The sequence below is a fragment of the Anser anser genome (assembly GCF_964211835.1).
Source record: "Anser anser genome assembly, chromosome: 3".
Lineage (NCBI taxonomy): Eukaryota > Metazoa > Chordata > Aves > Anseriformes > Anatidae > Anser > Anser anser.
Window position 1 is genome coordinate 37,859,011 of NC_139722.1, and position 13,067 is coordinate 37,872,077.

General features: G+C 39.5%; 1 protein-coding gene across 1 annotated transcript in view; it reads right to left on the reverse strand.

Annotated features, from left to right (window-relative positions):
• The window catches only part of ME1 (malic enzyme 1), a 180,830-nt gene that overhangs the window by 785 nt on the left and 166,978 nt on the right, over nt 1-13,067 (reverse strand). The window contains exons 10-13 of the mRNA XM_083829574.1: nt 12,012-12,117; nt 9,258-9,400; nt 6,782-6,955; nt 1,001-1,099 (exon numbers count right to left, since the gene is read on the reverse strand). Coding sequence (XP_083685700.1) covers nt 1,001-1,099; nt 6,782-6,955; nt 9,258-9,400; nt 12,012-12,117 — 522 coding nt within the window. The remainder of the gene's footprint in view (nt 1-1,000; nt 1,100-6,781; nt 6,956-9,257; nt 9,401-12,011; nt 12,118-13,067) is intronic.

Consider the following 13,067-nt stretch of genomic DNA (forward strand, 5'->3'; position numbering starts at 1 on the left):
GTTCAAAGCCTCCATGCTCCCTGCATATGAGAGAAGTTTATTGTTTGCCATAGTGAGATAATAGATTTCTCAAAGGTAAACACACAATAAAAATTAGTCCCACACAGAGCACAGGTTTTATTCTAGAGATAGCTGGGGGAAATACATAAATTTGCTTGTTTTTTTTTCCTCACATAGAAATCAGCAAGCCCAGGATCAATTATTGCATCCCAGATATAGCTGCAACAGAAATGAAGTTTAGAAGGGGTTAGAGGCCAGTCAACTCATCAAAGCAGCCTCCCACGTCTGAAGAACATCCATCTAGCTGAGAAAGATGTCTTTTATCTGGACATTCATCTGTGAAACAAAAGAAGGCTGACACGCTGGTTGACTGAGGGACGAACTGGGATAGGTACATTATTTGAAAACTTCGTCTCCCCAGGGCAGGCAAATTTCTTGGTGAACTGCAGGTTTAGGTCAGCTACTGAAAGTCTGCTCATATTGTCTGCCAGTAAAAAACAAACAAAAAAATAATCCTCCTTCCCTCTGGAAAACCTGAGCCATAAACAGAAAGCACCCCCTGTAGTTAGTTATTCTGACAGGCCAGAACGAGGGCTGGAACAAACGGAAATAGTGTCTGGATGAAGGGTGTGATTTACTCTGTCAACAGGCAACTGGTAATTAGGAAGGGCCAAAAGCCTTTGAGTGTGCAGCTCTCATGACGGTCAACCTGGGGACCAGTGCCCACCTGGTGGACAGTAGGTTGCGCTCTGCAGACATCACTCCACTTTCACATCAATAAATAAACACTTGCCATAGTTCCATCTCTTTCCTTTGTGTATTCGGATTAAATCTGGGGTTACCTTTATGAATTCAAATTTAATTTAGAAGCTACTCTAGACTAAGATTGATGTAAATCTACTTCAGCTTGTGTAGAGATGTGTTAGCTGATCTAATTAAATGCTCAATTACATAGAGAGAGCGGGAACAAAAGAAGCCAGAAAAGATTGAAATGACTTACCCTCACAGCGATTTTCAGTGATACGTGCTGAATTGTGACTAAAGGAGGGTACAGGCGACCTTCCTGTAAATTCTCCTCTGAAACTTGCTCAGCTATTACCTAGAAATAAAGCAGATGTGTTTAACTTCAAATAAGATACTGCTGTAGCTTTATTAGATGGTGATCTAGTCTTACACAAAGAAATGATTCTGCTTTGGCAAATTATACAGGTACTGCTTAATCCACCTAGGTGGTATTTTTAACAATCAGCCTGATCATTAGGCACAATTTACCTGAGAGCTAGAAATGTAGGGAGTTATGCCCTTTTCTCACTCAGACAATAAGTCTATTTTGCTATGACTATACTGAACCCTGATTCCCTCATATTTTTGTAGATAGGGTGGAAGGAAAAGAAAGATTTATTAATGTAAAATTAATAGAAAAAAGTAGAAAAACAATAGAGCTGAAACCTTTCACTCTAAAATGCTTCGAATAAAATTACTAGTAGTCAACCACGCTTCTTGTGCATCCAGCTCATCCATCTAGCTTGTATGAGATCATAAGAAGAAATACAATCAAATGCAAAACAAAGTAACGTCAAAGATTATTCAGGGTCTAATGATAAAATCTGGCTTGTTGGGACAAAAAAAACCACTGCTTCTAGAGCAGGTCTGTCCACTTCACGTGAAGGCTTCTGTAGGTCTGTCATCTCATCCATAACAAATAACTAAAAAAAATTATTTTGATCTCTGCTTGATTTTTTACCAGACTGATTAGGGAAAACGAAGAATGATACAGAAGTTCTGATTCACATCCGAGAAGACCATCTCCTCTATGGCCTGGATACTCTTACTTGGTCTTTCCACCAAGACTGGAAATGTTTTGCAGTTGTCTCCAGCCATGAACAGATCTAGAAAGCATGGCTTGCCCTTTGAACAGCTGGGAGCACATAACAGTAACAGGAAAAGGAGGTTCTTCATAGAGTGCCAGCTCTGACTTCTTAAATCTGTTATATTTTCTAAACAGTTTCCATTGCAGTTCAGTACTTTAGGCTTGCTCCTGGAGTGAATCCTTCCATGTAGTTTCACCCAGAAGGAAATCAGTCCCCCTCCCTGCCCAAGCCCACACTGCGCTGTGGACCGAGGTGCTGTATGTAGGGATAGCAGGGAAATTTGCTCCTGAAGGACCATTCTGATCCAAAATAAAAGCATAACGTGGAGGCACCTTAGTGGTGCCTTCAGAGGAAACAAGAAAGCGTTTAGGCACATCTTTGTGCAATTAGCTTAGCCACCAGAGGGTTAGAGCCACATCACTGAGAGGCCCAGGAGTGCAGGGTGTGATGTGACCTGTAGAGGTATGTGGTGGACAGAAGGAAAATGCTGGCCAAATAATGTCTGGTGGAGGCATGTATGGTGTCTCCAGAGGTTCTGGAAACACCAGGGAAGTCCAGGGAACTGGTAACATGGCCCAGAGGGAAAGCATGAAGTGTATTTTTGAGGGAAGGTACTAGCAAGATACTTGAAACACAGCAACAACAACTGCATCCTACATTTTCTGTTGCATGTGGGAAACAGGACCTTGGGTAATTTGCTTGCCGACAACTAGGCCTGCTTCAAGAGAGATGCGTGGCTACCATCAACTTGTCCTCCTGGAATAAGCAGGTAAAAAGTCTGAATTAAGTAGCTAACACTACGGTAGCTCCTGGTTCACAGAGGAACTGCTCTCTTCTGTAACCTACCCAATACCCTGCTGGGTGCAGTAAGGTTTTTGCGTTCGGAGGGGAAATGGTAACAAGTGCAGCAAGAGATTAGATACTCCTGTTCAGTATAACTAGTGAAGGCAAACTACTTGTTTACATTTTAATCTGATATTGAGAAATAGAGCAAACATACAGCTGATATTGAGAAATACAGCAAAAAAAATCCACTAGGTGGAGCTACGACAACATAAGATCTATCTTTGCTTTCTGTAACAGAAACTAGGTTATCTAAAAATGGTGCACAGCCCGTTGACAAAACAAGGTGTGCATCTGAAGGTGTAAAGAGGCGCTTGGAAGAAGAGATTTTTGCTGGTAACTTAATGGGTCTCTGCAGGAAAGATGAAATCTGAAGAGATCAACAGCAAGTTGCTGTTAGTGCAATGCAGTGCTGAGAAAAAGGGTCAGGAGTAGAGTACTTCTGTCTTGTGATGGGGTTGACAGAAAGCAAGCCGTAAAAGATTAGGGTGACGCGTGAAGTGGGAGAGGCAGCCAAGCTTAGCCTATACAGGTGGCCTGCTAGTCCTTCTGATATACTTCTGTAAGCAAAAGCACAGAAGCAAACATTTGCAAAGGGAATGACACATTCTTCATGTGCTTTCTGGAAAAAAAAAAAAAAAAAAGCTCTGAACATTTCTGAGAACATCAGGTCAATGGAAGTGGGAAACAGGATGAATCGACATTTGGAGTTATTATGAAAAAGAGAAGCAAAAAAGTAATTATACCAATATACAAATCCTCAACATAACATCACTTTGAATTGTTTGCATTTTTTCTTCACCTACTTCAAGCAAGAATAGGGTAAAATCCTGAATGGTGTAAAGAGTAACAAGGATGATCAAAAGGTTAGTTTTTGTACATGAAGGATTACTACAGACTTGTGAAAGAAGAGATGGGAAGACTGAAAGAAAAAACAAAAGGCAACTGAAGGTGATTATTTCTCATGCTAGTACACGAAATGCAACTCATCAGACAGAAGGAAATCATGAAAGGAGAGTTGTTGTTTTTCTGCAGAACTCATAATTAAATTGTGATACTAATTGCCAAAAGATGTCCTAATGCACAAACATGTTTGAAAAGCCATCAGGCTCATTTATGAGAGAAAGCCATGACGGGATAAAACTTCCAGCTCAGTAAGTCTGTTTAATACTGAGTGCTGAGAAGCATTTTCAGCGGAAGGATCACTCCTTTCCCCTAATTATCCTCTTCTCCTCAGTTTCTGCTACTGATGACTTTCATAGAGAGATCCTGGGCTGTTTGGATCTTAGGTCTGACACAGTATGGTCATTTTCACCATTTAAAGTTTAACAAATTTAAGTTTCTAACAGAAATTAGCTAAGCCTTATTCCAGAATCTAAGTGAAAGACAGCCAAGGCTGGACAAATGGTATAAAGCAAGTGGGGGCATCTTGGCTTTTGGAGGATGTTTTCTATAGTGAAAGGATTAAATAGCAGTATTTCTGAAGTAATTTAACTGTAGGCCACACATGCCAAGGATATTTCATTAGTTCATCATTCCCTGTCCTTCTTGTTGTGTTTGGTAGGACTTAGAAGAACAGGTAATGTCCCCTGTCATCACAGAGAAATCACCTGCAATTAAGAGGTCTTACAGCTTACGGTACCTTAGATTTGTCAATCAAAATCCAAGTTACATTCTGCATTACTTGGCATGAAGAAAAGAACACTGCAAGTAGAATTTGTGGTAGTTATAACAAGCTATTCAGGACTTTTATCAGATCTACCTGGAGAGGTGGCAAAGCAAGAAGACAGCAGTTGCAGGCATACAGCCTGGGCAGCTTGTTTTTTATAGTTTTTCAGGTAAGCTACCACTACAAACCAAGAACGTCCCTTTTTTAAAAAAGGCATCTTTTTGGTGCTTTAACTTCTGCAGCCTCTTGGACACTTCCGTTTCCAATGGAGAACACTAACAAATGTTCTAAAAAACGTGAAACTGTTTTGATTTTTCCCTACCATTGAAAAAGTCCAGAAAAAAAAAAAAAAAGCCTTTGCTTTGTACTGTAATTTCAGCTAAGGGCCTCTAAGCAGCTCTCCTGGCCTTAATGGCTCTGCTACCTCTTCTGGCAAAGGCCTATGAAATCTGTCAGGTCAGTAACTGCCTCGAGCACCCTCAAGCCCCAGTCACATAATGCCTCTCACACAATGAGGGAGAACAGATGTGAACAGTCTTAATTCTAGGCATATTGCAAATAGCCACCCATTGAACTTGATGCCAACGGAGATTTTCTATACAAGAAAAAAAATATATATGTCAAGCTTTACTAGGGATTTTACCAGAGGACAACACTCATTTCAAGAGAGAATTTAAAATCGTCCTCAAAATTTCTGATAACATTTTATTTCCCTGACAGTTAGGTTTCAGAATGGATTTTAGGTGACTTAGCAGACTGCCACTTAAAAGACAGTTCGACCTACAGATATGTCACCTTTCGTCCATCAGCTTTCTATATATAGGGGCCATCTCACCCAAACCAAAATGAAGCAACTTCTAGAATCAAATAAGACAACTGTTTAACACAGCAGTTTAGACCAGCAAATGAAGATCACCATATCCAACTGAAATTACAGGGGAGGACTTAAAGGGAGGATATAATTATCCCAAGACTTACAAAATGGATCTTTGCCCTCCTAGGATGGTTAAAGCCATTGGAGACAGTCTGGACCTTTTACTAATTTTAAAGATGGAAATTGTGAATGTCTTTCTCATAGAGGGCAAGCTGCTGGCAAACTTTTAAAAGATGCCGTAGTATGGACCTTCAAAAAACTTCAGAAATCCAGCTATGGCAGCGTGCAAGTGCCCGCCTTTTAAGAAAGCTTCATATCACATCTGAAGCTCAGTCATAGGATCATGTTGCCTACGAATTGCCTCAGGGTGATAGTAAAGGACCACTTTCTTCCCTTTAATCCAAGAAGAGGAACACAAGGAACAGGAATCCTGGAATGCAATATCCCTTAGAGAAGCGGGAAGAGTTGCATCAGGCATTCCCACTTTTGCAGTCTGGTGTAACCTTTCCTCTCTCTTTTTTGATTGTTCCATAATAACCTCTATCTGCATTGCTTTGAGGCTTCTTCTGCGTGCTACCTACACTACTGATGCATTCTCCAGCTACTCACACAGCTCCTTTAATCTTAAGTGAGATCTTACATGACAAGCAGCTATAGAAAGATCGTCTTGTAGCTTTGGAAGATCTTTTTTTGAACAAAAAATGTGCAAGAGCATTTGATTTCAAATGCTGTAGGTAATTTATTTTGTTTGATGAAGGGATTCTAAACAATACAGGCTAGATTCTTCTCCCTTATGTGCTGAAGATACAATCCTGTGAATTTATGAATACTGTAAGACAGCGGATATCAGATTTTGAACAATCACTGGAACCAAATGTGCTTGCTCACTGTTTTTCTCTTGTCCACTGAGTGGAGATATAGGAAGACAAACCAATAAAAATTGGTCTTTAAATTAAAAAATGCCCAAGGAAAGAGAATAACCAATGTAGAAAAGGATATGAAAGAAAACTGGAAGAATAACGTCATGATTTTGTCAAAGTGAGGTGCAAAGAACCAGAAGGTAATGGAGTGCTTTCACCAGCTCTTGATAAAGGAGCTCCACAGAAAATGACGCCAACAGCTTTGCACAAAAACAGCAAGAAGCTTAAAGAATTAAAGTAACTTTTGCAAGCAAAGGTGACCAAAGTCACCCCAAAGCTACAAACATCAGAATAGAGTTCCTTTCAATCTAAAATTAAATTCATGTGCACATGCATGCAAACTGTACACTGAAGTCCTGCTCTCACTTCCTTTCCAACAGAAGGTGAAGTTTCTGTCAGATGACTCTTGGAACACATATAAACTCTTTAAAAAGAACCAATATACCTTGCAAATAAAGATCTTAAGCAAAAACAAACAAACAAGCAAAGGAACAAAAATCAATATTTTTCCGATTTTAAAGAGAATGTTTAGGTATTTCTGTTTCATTGGTCATTATTACCAAGTTACTAAATGAAGAAATGTAAATGATTTTTAATACAGTACCTCAGCAGTTGTGAGGAACACGTCCTCACCAATATGTTTCAGTCCACATGCAATAACACCAAGGGCAACTCCTGGGAACACATAGGAATTGTTACCCTGTCCAGGATACAGAGTTTTTCCGTCTGGAAGAGTGACAGGATCAAAAGGACTTCCACTGGCAAAAATGCCGCGTCCCTGTATTGTAACAAGAAAACCAAAGAAATAATGTTATTTGAGAGTATGTTAAAATATTTTGCACATCCTTTTAAATACCTACCACCATGGAGGCTGGGTTACATCTATTTAATCTCTCTTCTAAGAGAGTGTTAGAACTATGTGATTGAGTATGTTTCAAGAGCACCAGGATGCTGATCCTAGCGATTACTGGCGATGCTCTGTGGCTACCTGATGTCACAGAGTACATGTTGCCTTATTCAGGTAAGACAGCTTATATCTACAGTTTAGAGAATGAGGAAGTGAAGGCCAGCATCAATTATTCCTTGTGTGTGTCCATGACAAAGGAAGGGTACATGGAACGAAAGTAGACACCCAGAACTGTAAAATGGGAAGGAACGATATTGTCACAGTAACACTGACTGACGCTACTGGATTTTTTTCCCAAAACAACAGCAGATCTCACATAAAAATAATACCTGTGCCACTAAGTGCTGCACCTCTGGATGGTGCTTGGGCACCAACTCAGGAGCTGGTGTGTGATCACCCAATACTGATAAACCTATGCATCTTTCCTAGCAGGTTTCTGGGTACTGCCAAGTGTTCCAGGCAGTGCTGCTGTCCCAGACAGGTCCCAGGCACCAGGCACAAGCTGGCCCAGTGGGCAGTATGGAAAAGCCTGCCTGTCTGGGGGATTTAGAGAGCTTAGCTGTATGGATATATATTATATATACCACTTGTTCTGAAGACAAGAGAAGAGAGTCTGACTCATTTGGTGTTGTAGCTCACACAGGACCTCTGAACATGAGCACGGCGTGCTCCCAGGCATCCCCTTCCCCTCCGCACGGAGCAGGAGGGAGCTGCACGGGGCCAGCTGTGCACAGGCACCAGACGGGGACAGAGGAGTATGGGGTGGCCCGGGAATGAGGACAAGGCTCAGGTTGCTAATTGCTTAACACCAGCTCACCGGAGCATTAGGCCAGGTATCGCTCAGCAGCACACAGTCAGGGTTGTGATGCTATCGGAGCACCGAGAGCTGGGCTGTCAGCGAGCCTCCAGTCTCACTTTGCACCTGGGTTGAGAAAGACCCTGACCAGGGCCGGGGCCAGCACAACCTGGTGCCGTTCAGGGGTGACAGGAGAGTGGCTCACACAAGTGGCTCATCTGCAGCATTGCATTCGGAGACTCCCAGGTCATTTCTGATACGCAAGGAGAGGAGTCATTTCTAAGGCACGCACAGCAGCTTCAGAGCATCGAGGGAAGAAATAACAGCCCAGAGGCTCTGCACTGCCAGCCCAAAGGACCTAGGGAGGACCCTAGAATTTAAGCAGTAAATTTAGGTGGAGAAGAGAAGCCAGCCTTTATTTATGCTAGCACTGCTGAAGTGATAAATGTCACTGTTAAATACTTGAGGCACTTTGTATCAGAAATATCTACGCCTATTTTAGAGAACTGAAAACGTGCATTTTAAAATACATCACCGTTGCTATTCGGCTCTTCAGAAGAATATTCTGTTTAGTTTGGAGTCCTGCAGTATTTTCCTGACCTGCTTATTATATGCTTTGGTGACAGATCAAATGCTTCAGTGTATCCTTTGCTCTGCCTACCAGATGTTGTTACCCGTTATAGCCAACCCTTCATGCAGCCCACTGCACTATAATTGTGTACTTTTCAATGGGGAATGGGCATGCTAAATTTGTCTTTTAAACACTGAAACTGTCATTCAAACTGCCCTGTATTGGACAAGAAATCCTAACATAAGCCACTATAAAACATATATAGTCAACTACTCATACATGGCAAATTCTAGACTGAACTACAGGATGCGTTTCCTAGCACTTATGTAAGACGATAATAAATAAGCAAACACAGTTCTTTTCCACCTGCACCTCCGTAATAGAAATCCTTGTAAGAAGTCAATCATTACCCCAATTCTTAATAATTATTTTAAAGATTCTATTTCCTTTATTGACATATTTTCTTACCCTAAAGAGTATTTATAATATCTCAAATGAAAGGCATGCTGCTGTGTATGTGTTATATGAACAGTACAGTTCAAAGACAGGCAGAAGGCTTTAATGATGGACAGTTACTGATACTTCAGTTATAATAAATACAATGAGTCTTGCCTTACACCAATAAAATCTATTTTTTTTAAGTGAAACTGTCTCAGTAAGATCTGAAAAAAATGTTACTTAGTTTAACTATTTTTTATCTACAGAGACGCTATTAATATTTGTTATTTCACCCTTTATCTTTCTCCCATTTAAAATTTAAGATTTAATTTTCATTACATGTACCAGACATATTAATCTTTGGTTACCTCTGTATATTTGTAGCACTGCTCAGCAGTGCACTCTGCTTTGCTGGTAGGATTACTGAGAGCAAAAATAATAGGACGTTTGTTGAAAGCAGCCATATCCTGAAGAATTTCTTTAGTAAAAGCACCACCAATTGCAGCAACTCCTAAACAAGAAAAACACACACGCAACAAGCAGACAAATGTGATTAGTTCAAGGTAAGTTATGCACGTCACACTTAGAAGAACAGAGTTTCTTTTACTGCATACCTCCCTGTTTAAAATACAGTTCATCCTCTTTCCTAACATTCATGGTTAGAAAAAGTTTTCTATACAATATTTTGCAACAGTGAACCTTAAGTGTTATCCCAAACATATGACAGGACCTAGACACCCCTGTACTGTTGGGCAAATTTCTCACTTCACTTTTGTCCGGCCCTTTATGTATGATAGAAATGTATCACCTAATTGCAGATAAGTCCAAAACCGAGCAGATATGTGCATCTCTGGCTCCTAGTCTCACACAATAGACTGGATGGTTTCTCTCAAATGCAGTGTGTCGGCTTGCAACTTTTTGTGATGACAAGAAGAGAATAAAATGAAAGTCTCTGCTTCCTACAAGCTGGTCATGCTGTCATCTCCAGCCTCAGCTGATGAATCATTCCAGTTCCAAGTCTAAGGCTTCCCTGACAGCAACAATCTTTTTAAATGCAGCCCTTTCCATCCCACCAGAGATTAAAAATAATGCTTTTTCTATTCTCCAATACTGTCTGCACTTTTAAATGTTTTTCACAGGGACTAAATGGCAGTCTTTTGGTATGAAAGCACCTCATTTAAGTCAGATTCTGCTACAGGGTAGAAGTGTAGCCACTGTATCACATTTGGAACCTCAGATGTTTCACCAGCCAAAAGCGGGGGGATTGTTGTGTTTTTGAGATGTAAGTAACCTCCTTGTATTTCTATCTCATCTATATGAGTTGGGAATCCAAGGACCGGTTTAGGTTTACTGTGCCCATTACTTGGGCACAGTAATGCCTAAGGCAAATTTGGTTTTGAATTCTGTTCTTATTCCCCGATTAAAAAAAAAAAAGGCAACTTTGCAATTGGTTGCAAATCTGTGACTTCTCCCACTTCTCCCAGAGTTTAAACATTTCTTGCTCAGACATTTCTGTTCCATACTTCTTTGTTCTTTTTGCTATGAATAGGCAAGGATGCACAGATGCAAAAGCTCTGCTAGATCAGCTGGGTCACTGTATGTTTAATGAACAGTTAGGACAGCCATGATTTTGACTCACATAAGGACCTGTTACACACCTTAATTTCTGGTTAAGTCTGCAGTTGCCAAATGTTTAATGTCTTCCAGAACTGCTTCTGGACAGCCATTTGTAAGAATGACAACATTCAAATTGAAACAAAATGCCCAGAACAATTTATGTTTCTTTTTCTGTCCTTGTTATTAAAATAGCAATTTCTTTGTATTTGATCCAGCTAGGGTAAGGCTTTTCCCCAAGCAATTGCAGGCAATGAAATATCTGTGGATTTACTGAGACAGAGTTAAGTCAAATATTGGGAAAAGGAGTATCAACATATTTCCCCATGACTTCTGCTGCCTAGGGGAAGATACTGAATAACTAGTCATCCAAACTAAAAAAAAAGGATTAATTTTCATTGCTGTTTCTATAAGGAAGGATCCTTCTATAGGATCTATAAGGAAGATCCTTCCTTATACAGCCTTGAGGGAAAGTGCTGCATAGGTATAAATATAAAAATATTACATACAGTAAACATCCTTGTTTCATTACAGCAAATATTCCTTAAGTATGCACACTTGAGTGGATAAAAATTTTTCTATATAACTATTGCTGATTTTTCATTCAGTTCTTCAGTTCCACTATTTTTTTCAGACTCGTATACTCCTAAATAAATTCTCTGGACTACTTAGTCTCCATCTCGTAGTCTTACATATTTATGTAGCATCTTTCTTTTATATTTATGCGACAGAGAAAACATCAAGCCAAGTTTCATTTATCACCATTGTCAAAAGCTGATTTTACTAAACAAGGGCAACATGGTCAAGGCACAGTCAAAAAAGTAGCATTTAACATGTAGCATAATTTTCACTGTGGCATTTCAGATTTTCTAGCATCTCATGAATGATTTTACTAGGCAGATGGATAAATTTTCAAGTCTTACATATATATAGAAATGATTCAAGTGTATTTGCTGTTCATTCCTGAAACTGTCACTGAGATACAATAAACAAAATGCAACGAGATGAACAATCCTTTACTGAAATCAAAATCCTGCAGCTTTTACAAAATAAAAGTCTTTGTAAAATCTGCATTTTCGTTTTCACAAAGGACAGATGGTAAGGGACCCCAATATGAAGGAAAAGAAGATTCAGATGCAACTGGCTCATAATTACACAGATTTGCATGTGCCTAGCTCTGTTTTCTTAGTCTAAGTTTGAGGTCATTTGTATTACACTGTCCACATCAGATCAGAAGTAATTTAGGAAGGTGATAAGGTTCTCCATTAGATGTTTAAAACAACTTGGATTATCCCCCCTGTAAAATGGATGGTTTGGAGTAAAAACAGTGTTACATGCTTGGATAGTTACTATTTGTGTAAGCGCTTAATAGAAGTCCATTATGCACGTAGTGTTTTCTGAAATAACACAAAGGTAAACTCTGTTCAGAGGAACTTGATCTTGTCTTCACGTCCCCAGTTTTTTTCAAAGGAAGAATAAGGTCATTGCTTTAAAGTAAAAGAAATTACCTATTAACACAGATGGTTTTATATCTTTAACAATATCTTCTAGATTTTTCATTTCAGCATGTTCATGTGCAAATCGAGTTTTCTCAGCTGTTAATGAGGCACGCCCCTGAGTGAGAGAAAAAGGAAAGACATTTATTATAAGCTTACTGGAACCTAATATCCTGGGATAATCAGTTTCTAAAGTATCTGGTTTAACATGTCCTATTTTCATTCCTGCTTTTGTGTCTACCTACAAAAACATATCAGAAAAAGTTACTTTGTATACAGCTAACAGGCTTAGGACAAATCTATTTATCTGAGAAGTAGGTTAAATGAATTAATTTTATTTTATATTCATAAAAGCTCTAGAACACAACTGTATTTACAATTAAAAAAGTCACAAGTTTCTTGTTTGAAGCATTCTTAAAGCTGTCATACCTGTTAACATTTGGTCAAACTCTTAAAGTTACTAATGACAAAGCACAAATATATTTATATAACAAACAGCACAGAAGTGCTGGGACAGGGAAATTCATAACCTATCCTACCTTAGTTTCCGAGCTTTTTCAGGTTTGCTCTGCCCTAAAAGGACAGAGACTGTATGGGGTGGGGAAGTATCAGGGAGACCGTATTTTGCTCTGCATTTTTTATATTTAAGCCATTCATTCATTTTGACCGTAATTCTAACCACCTCTCCAGCGCACCGTTGTTGTATTAACAAAATTGACTTAGCTGTGAAATAACTTTTAACCTGACCTATACTGGCAATTTCCACAGATGCCCACCAGGGTTTCCAAATGGAGTATGACAGATGCAGGAAAAAGGGCTACAGAACAGCACTGACATTGACTGGGCTGCAAACAGGCTTCGAGCTCAGTGTAAGTAACATGGAGCAGGGGGCAAGAAGGGGCCAGATCTTGTAAGAATTATGTTGTCTAACCATGTGGACCTATGTCTATACACACATACTTAAAAATATCAGCAGAACAGTTTAAAACGTGTATGCTTCCACAACTCGTTTTATTATTATGCCTCAGAATATAGCACTGTGAGGGCACTTTTCAAACATAAATCTAA